Genomic DNA, 6,442 nt, shown 5'->3' on the forward strand with positions numbered 1-6,442 from the left:
TAACACTATGTCCCAGTCATAAAAACACTCCAGAATGATGGCTGCTCTTCAGTCCAGACTATTGTCCTTAGTTTATAACTGCTCTCATTAATGAAATCATTCTCCTTGATAAGATGCTTTATATTTTTCTAGTTGTTTCCTTGGTTTTTGTTTATTCCTATTTTACAGTTCAAAGGACATAAGTAATGATAGCATGACAATCCTCAAATATTTGTATTTATTTATGTATACAAGAACTGGGGTGTAGGCCAGGGGTGTGGGGGGTGGGATGTATGTGTGAGAGGATTCACCAGAGCGAGGAGCAGAACAGGGGATCTACTGAAATGCACTGCTGAGGGGAGCACCTGGCCGGACAGGAGAGGGCTGCTGCATGATGTGGGGTCAGCTCCCTGGCTTGGGATGAAACTCAGGCTGCAGAGGCTGCAGACAGCTTGATAGTGCTGGGACTTAACCCCTTGTGCCACCAGGGAGAGCCCGGAGGCTGATCTTTGAAGGGCTATGATCATCTCCATTTGTGTCAAAGTCGGTCACAGACCCTCAGAAGCAAGGCGGCTCAGGGCAGGTTCTGTTTCCGCCCTGACACCCTCTCTGTTTGCACTCCGGGCTCCGAGGGGGCGGCTGCGTCGATGCTGGATTCTGGATCCTCAGAGAACCGCAGTTGTGCCAGATGTGGGGGGGCTCATCAAGCCAATGAGAGGCGAAATAAACAAAAGCCCCGGGCCAGGGTCGGCAGTGAGTCGGCTCACCTCTTGCAAGGGTCACTTTTCTCTCTCTGTGAAAAATGAAATACAGGGCAGAGCAAAGCCTCGGGATTAAACAAACAACAACAAAACCAACAATTCCTGTGAAAAGAGTAAAAAAGGACAGCTCTGTGGCGATGTGCTCCTTGGTCTCTCCCTGTGCGCCTCCTTGCTGAGTCTCACAAAATTGAGGAAATCAAGAACTTTCTGCTCACCGTCAGGGAAAAGGAAGCTGAATCTACTAAAATCAAGAAAAATGAGGACAGGCTGAAGTTAAAGTTAAAGCAGCAGATAACTTACACCTGGGTTGCTGGAGACCTGGAGATGGCCGAGAAACTGAGGCAGATGCTGCCCCTTGGTCTCCCAATAAAAGAGCTGAAATGAACCCGATGTGTGGATTTAAATATATTATAATGTTTAGAAAATCAAATAAGCCAAAAACCAAATAGACAAATAAACCTTTAAGGGGCCAAACAGCTACTTGCTTTCTAATGGATCCAGGGGTCCATCTGTGGCATCCTGTTGGACAGGATCCCTGAGCTCCTTCCTGTGCAGTAGTGAGTGGGTCCTGGATTTGATCAGGAAATTCACCAGGCATGTGGCTTTTCAATAGTGGAATCTGTTGACACGACAAATCCTCAGCACATTGGGTGATTCAAGTGCACTTTCATAATTTGCTCGCATTTTCCCCCCTTTGTTATTTCCACATTCCACAAAAATCCATCCCTTCTCCCTGAATTATGTGCGGCTCAGGAATGATGCCGGTACCACCCAGAGAGGGCAACCTCAGCCTCGTGAACTCACAGAACCTATTGTTCCATCCCTTTCTTGCCCAGCCTGTCGCAGCAGCCCTGTCCTCCATCTGGGAGGGCAGGGAAATGACTCCCCAGAGAGCCATTCATCATGGTAGTAAATGTTCTGTGTTTTACGAAGTTCCATCAAAGTTCACCTAGGCACGGAGGCAAAACAATCGCTCTCTATGCATCCTTTTTCTGTGTCAACATATATACTGCCCATAAAAGTGCATGAGCTGTTTTGTGTGTGGTGGGTAAACTCGAAGCCGTGTGCACTTCTGCGCACACATTGTGTGGTCTGCCTTGCAGTGCATGTGCGCCCCCGACAGCCTGCTGGGGCAGCAAAGACGCCCCTCTTTCTGGCGAGCCGCCACCCGCCCAGGCTCCCCATAGATGCTCTGCTGCTCCTCGGCTTGGGTTTCGCTCCTGACTCTTCTCCAGTTTTCTCCCCAGTCTCCAAGGGTGTTGATTTTAATTGCTTGACTCATTTAAGCATCTTGGGAGACTGTAACAGATTAGTTAGCAGTCCCAGCCTGCTGCTGGCTTCCCTTCTCCCAGTGTCTTGCCCACACACCCGAAGTAACCGGAAACGTTCACTGCTCCATAATGAGGCTGGGATTCCTTTCTGTGCAGCCCGAAGACATAAAAGGCTGCCCCTTAACATCAACTCCTGCTTTCCTCCTCTGCCCACTGCACGCTCTCTGTTGACTGACTTTAGAAAACAAGCAAATGTTACCCCAGCTTCCCAGATGCACAGTCCTGTTGTTGAGCAATCTTACAACAATTTACTATGTAAGATGCCCAAAACAACCCCTCTCCCCCACCCACACACTGTATGTCAAAACAAAACACTTTGGGCATCCTCTCTTTGCTTTGAAAATTCATTTGTGGGCCTCCCTGGTGGCGCAGGCGGTTGAGCACCATGCTGTGAAGCTGCCCGCAGCCTCTGCAGAGCAGGTTCGATTCCCAGCCGGCCAGGGAGAAACCCACATGGCGCGGCAGACCTCTCCTGACTTGCCTGCTGCTCCCCTCAGCAGTGTATTTCACTCAGTCTGCCTGTTCTGCTCCCCACTCTGTCTATAGTGAATCCTCTCACCCTCCCATGCATCTGGCCTGTACCCCGGTTCTTGTATAAATAAATCTTTAAAAAAATTGATTTGCTCAATCACATATTTAATAAAGTACATACCACTTATTTTGTCTGGCAGTATTTAATGGAATAATTTATACACACAGAAAGATGCACCCAGCCACAGATGTCATCGAATAAAGGAAGGTTTGTAATAATGGCCTGTAGTTGAACATTGAGATTTTGCGATGCCTTGTTAAGAAAAACAATAGGGCTTATTAACTCATTTGCCTTCCTTATGAACTCTGCTTTTTAATTGACTAAGCAAATACCCAATTAGAGTACTAATTTGTTAAGGTCATGCATTAGCTGAAAAGAAAAGACAAAATCTATAGCAGAAGCTGGGAACCCCCAAAGGCTTATCTTGCTTGCGTTAGGAAGTGATATCTTTGAAATAAGATGATGACAATCTGTCCCTTCATTGATTAAAGGTAAATGACTGAAACTTAGAGCCTGTGCAGCTACGTCAGTCTTTACCAGAAGGGAGAATGGCTCAGACAGTGCTGCGCTCAGCTCTCTCTCAGTTGTTCCATAATATCTGCTTTTCCACATTATTCCCAGAAACACCAAGTTTATGGGTTTTCTATGGATGCTTTCAGAAAGTTCAACTGGTATAAACAAAACTGTGGTTGTGTAGACCTAGACATTCTCAGAGCAAAAGTAACCAAAAGTTGACAAATAAGGTTCTTGTGAAGGAATCTGCGGTTTACAACAAAGTTCACGTTAAAATAACTGTCATTTATTATATTTAAGTTCTAAAGTTTGATTGAAGGTGAAAATATACTTTTTTATAAAGGAATGGAATCTGAGAAATATATTAATAACGAACATATTAATAAGCTTCTTAATAAAACATCCAGAAGAAAATTTAGAAAAATATCAACCAGATATTTGATGGATGGATTCTGTATATCCCTGTTTTTATCTGAGTTCATAGTTTTCAGTAAATATTTGCCTTTTTAATATGATTTTTCCTTTCAACTAGTCCTCTGGAGACATCACAGATTTTCTCACTTTTGCAAGAGTTGATCATGACATTTTGCTTCTTTTCACTTAAAACTTTTTAAGGTTTTTGAGCTGTTGTAGTGGACAGTAGTTAGAGAAAACCACACAGAGACTGTTGATTGTTCACCAAAGCAGATTCCTCTTCTTCCAGGGCTGGAAGTTCACAGTCAAGGGGTTGGTGGGATCCTTCCTTGCTTCCTCTAGCTTCAGGTGGTCACTGCTAATTCTTAGGGCATGTGTGGTTTCCAAGGTCCTGTTGACATAAGAAGCGGCCATGAGACTAAGAATCAGCCAAGGGAGGGGGCGTAGAGTTGGCCTCTGGGCCTGTCCTCCAGGAGCCTCCATAAGTTCTTCTCCACCTTCTTTCTTTCCTTTTCTACCAGATTAGATACAAATAAGTGCAGGACCCTGACAAAGCCTGGATTGAAAATGGAAGAGTCATAAGAGAGGGAAACTGCGCCCCCCCCCCCAATTACTGCTTGAAAGAACACTTCCAACTTCAGGAATATCCATTTATGTAATCAAGGCATACATTTTCTTGTGCATTAAAGATGTTTGAATCTGGGCCTCCCTGGTGGCACAAGGGGTTAAGATGCAAGCGATGAAGCTATACGCAGCCACTGCAGCACGAGTTCAATCCCCGGCCAGGGAGCATCCCACATGGCGCAGCAGACCTCTCCTGACTTGCCCTGCTCCCCTCAGCAGTGTATTTCAGCCAGTCTGCCTGTTCTGTTCCCCACTCTGTCTCTAGTGAATCATCTCACCCCCCACATCTCTGGCCTATACCCCAGTTCTTTTATGAATAAATTAAAAAAAAGATGTTTGAATCTATATGTTAGTACAAAATACAGGGCATTCTCCAGCATGTAAAATACTTCTTCTTTGGAGTGTATATGTGGAGACAGATCCTCACCTTGTCCCTGACAGCTGAATGCAGATTATGAGATAATTCTTCTCTCTGGCAGGGAGGGCCTGGGCATGTGGCCCCACCTAGCCCCAGATGCTCCTGCCGGGGCCTTTGGCAAGAAAGTGATGAGCTCAGTTGCTCTTGCTTCTTTGTTTTGAACAAGGATCTGTGACTGTCTCTGCAGAACTAATTTTCCTATTAGGTTCTACCATGGAGTCTTCTATGGCACCTAAGCAACAGGTGACCATCTCCAGGTGAAGGTGCAAAGAGGTACTTCAGAGATCCTAGCCATCTATCTACAAAAATATGGTGCTATTTCTATCAAAATTAGTAAGTTTAGGTTTAAAGTGTGCCTAAGGAACTGTCTCACTTTCTCCCTATTTTTGTTGCAACAAAACAACTTATTGTTTTTATTTTTAAAGATTTCTTTATGTATATAAGAACTGGGGTGGGGAATAGAACAGGTGGATTGACCGAAATACACTGCTGAGGGGAGCAGCGGGCGAGACAGGAGAGGTCTGCTGCGCCATGTGGGTAGTTCCCTGGCCGGGGATTGAACTTGTGCTGCAGTGGCTGCTGATAGCTTCACAGTGCTGCAACTCAACCCCTTGCATCACCAGGGAGGCCTTCAACCTATTATTTTTTTAGCACTCACAAGCTTAGGCCAAAAGAATTCTTTTACCATAAAGAATTCATTTTCTAACTTTTGCCCTCTTCTGAATCTGTCTAGAATGGAAGATTTAAATCTGCTAAAGGTTTTTATTAACAAAAGTAGTACATTTGCTTTTCCATCGTTGTTACTTCTTTCTTACTCCTCACCCTGAAATAAGTGGCAGCGTGAGGAGTAAGAGGTTTCTAAGGGAGTAGGCACGGCTTTGACATGGGTTAATGAAAGTTTGGAATTTTGGCAAGCATGGGAGACTTGAATTTTGATGAACATTCACAGTTGCCAATTAGTTTAACTGTAATAACATTTATTTTGCCAGATGTTGTGTTGTGCTAAGGACACAGAAATAACACATTTTTATCTCCAAGAAATCATAGTCTGGAGGAGGACACATACACACAATAAGATGTGTGCAAAATGGTGTGGCGGTGTTGCGTGCAGGTGGATGCATTAGTGACCCATACAGAGGTGGTTCCTGTAACAAATGGCCACAACCTTGGTGGCTTAAAACAGGAGAAATGCAGGGGCCTCCCCTGGTGGTGCAGGCGATTAAGCGCTGTGCTGTGAAGCTGTCCGCAGCCTCTGTAATGCGGGTTCCATCACGGCCGGCCAGCGAGGGTCCCACATGGCACAACAGACCTCTCCTGTCTCGCCCGCTGCTCCCCTCAGCAGTGTACTTTGGTCTGTCTGCCTGTTCTGCTCTCTGCTCTGTCTCTGGTGAATCCTCTCACCCTCCCCCACATCTGGCCTGTACCCTGGTTCTTGTATAAATAAATAAATAAATCTTTAAAACAAAAAAAAACCCAGGAGAAAGGCATTCTATCATGGTTCTGGGGGCTGGAAGTTCACAGTCAAGGGGTTGGTGGGATCCTTCCTTGCTTCCTCTAGCTTCTGGTGGTCACTGGTAATTCTTGGCATCCTTTGCTTGTAGGACCATCTCCCCAACCTCTGCCTCTACCTTCTCATAACCTCCTCCGTGCCTTGGTCCAAATTTCCTTCTCCTCAGGAGGCACCAATCACACTGGATTGAAGGCCAATCCTAAGCCAGTATGATCTTTTTTTTTTAAAGATTTATTTTTATTTATGTATACAAGAACTGGCGTGTAGGCCAGAGGTGCAGGGGAGAGATAGGGTGAGAGCATTCAGCAGAGACAGAGTGGGGAGCAGAACAGGCAGATCCACTGAAATATACTTACAAGG

At 45.4% G+C, this 6,442-nt stretch overlaps 1 protein-coding gene across 1 annotated transcript; it reads left to right on the top strand.

The window, feature by feature from the left end:
- The first annotated feature begins 626 nt into the window (after nucleotides 1-626).
- On the top strand, nucleotides 627-1,124 carry LOC119258258 (60S ribosomal protein L38-like). Its single transcript, XM_037526698.1, has 2 exons — nucleotides 627-669; nucleotides 868-1,124. Exons 1-2 carry the CDS (start codon nucleotides 627-629, stop codon nucleotides 1,122-1,124), a joined length of 300 nt encoding a protein of 99 aa, XP_037382595.1.
- The last annotated feature ends 5,318 nt before the right edge of the window (nucleotides 1,125-6,442 follow it).

This window comes from Talpa occidentalis, unplaced genomic scaffold (assembly GCF_014898055.3).
Source record: "Talpa occidentalis isolate TD23 unplaced genomic scaffold, MPIMG_talOcc4v2.1 talOcc4.4, whole genome shotgun sequence".
In the NCBI taxonomy this organism is placed as follows: Eukaryota; Metazoa; Chordata; class Mammalia; order Eulipotyphla; family Talpidae; genus Talpa; species Talpa occidentalis.

What these genes read in the sequence shown, in the direction of transcription:
- LOC119258258 (XM_037526698.1), top strand. Translation starts at nt 627, where the DNA reads ATGCTGGATTCTGGATCCTCAGAGAACCGCAGTTGTGCCAGAT. An exon ending in GAACCGCAGTTGTGCCAGAT is followed by an intron (nt 670 to 867) that starts GTGGGGGGGCTC and finishes AAAAAAGGACAG; the next exon opens with CTCTGTGGCGATGTGCTCCT.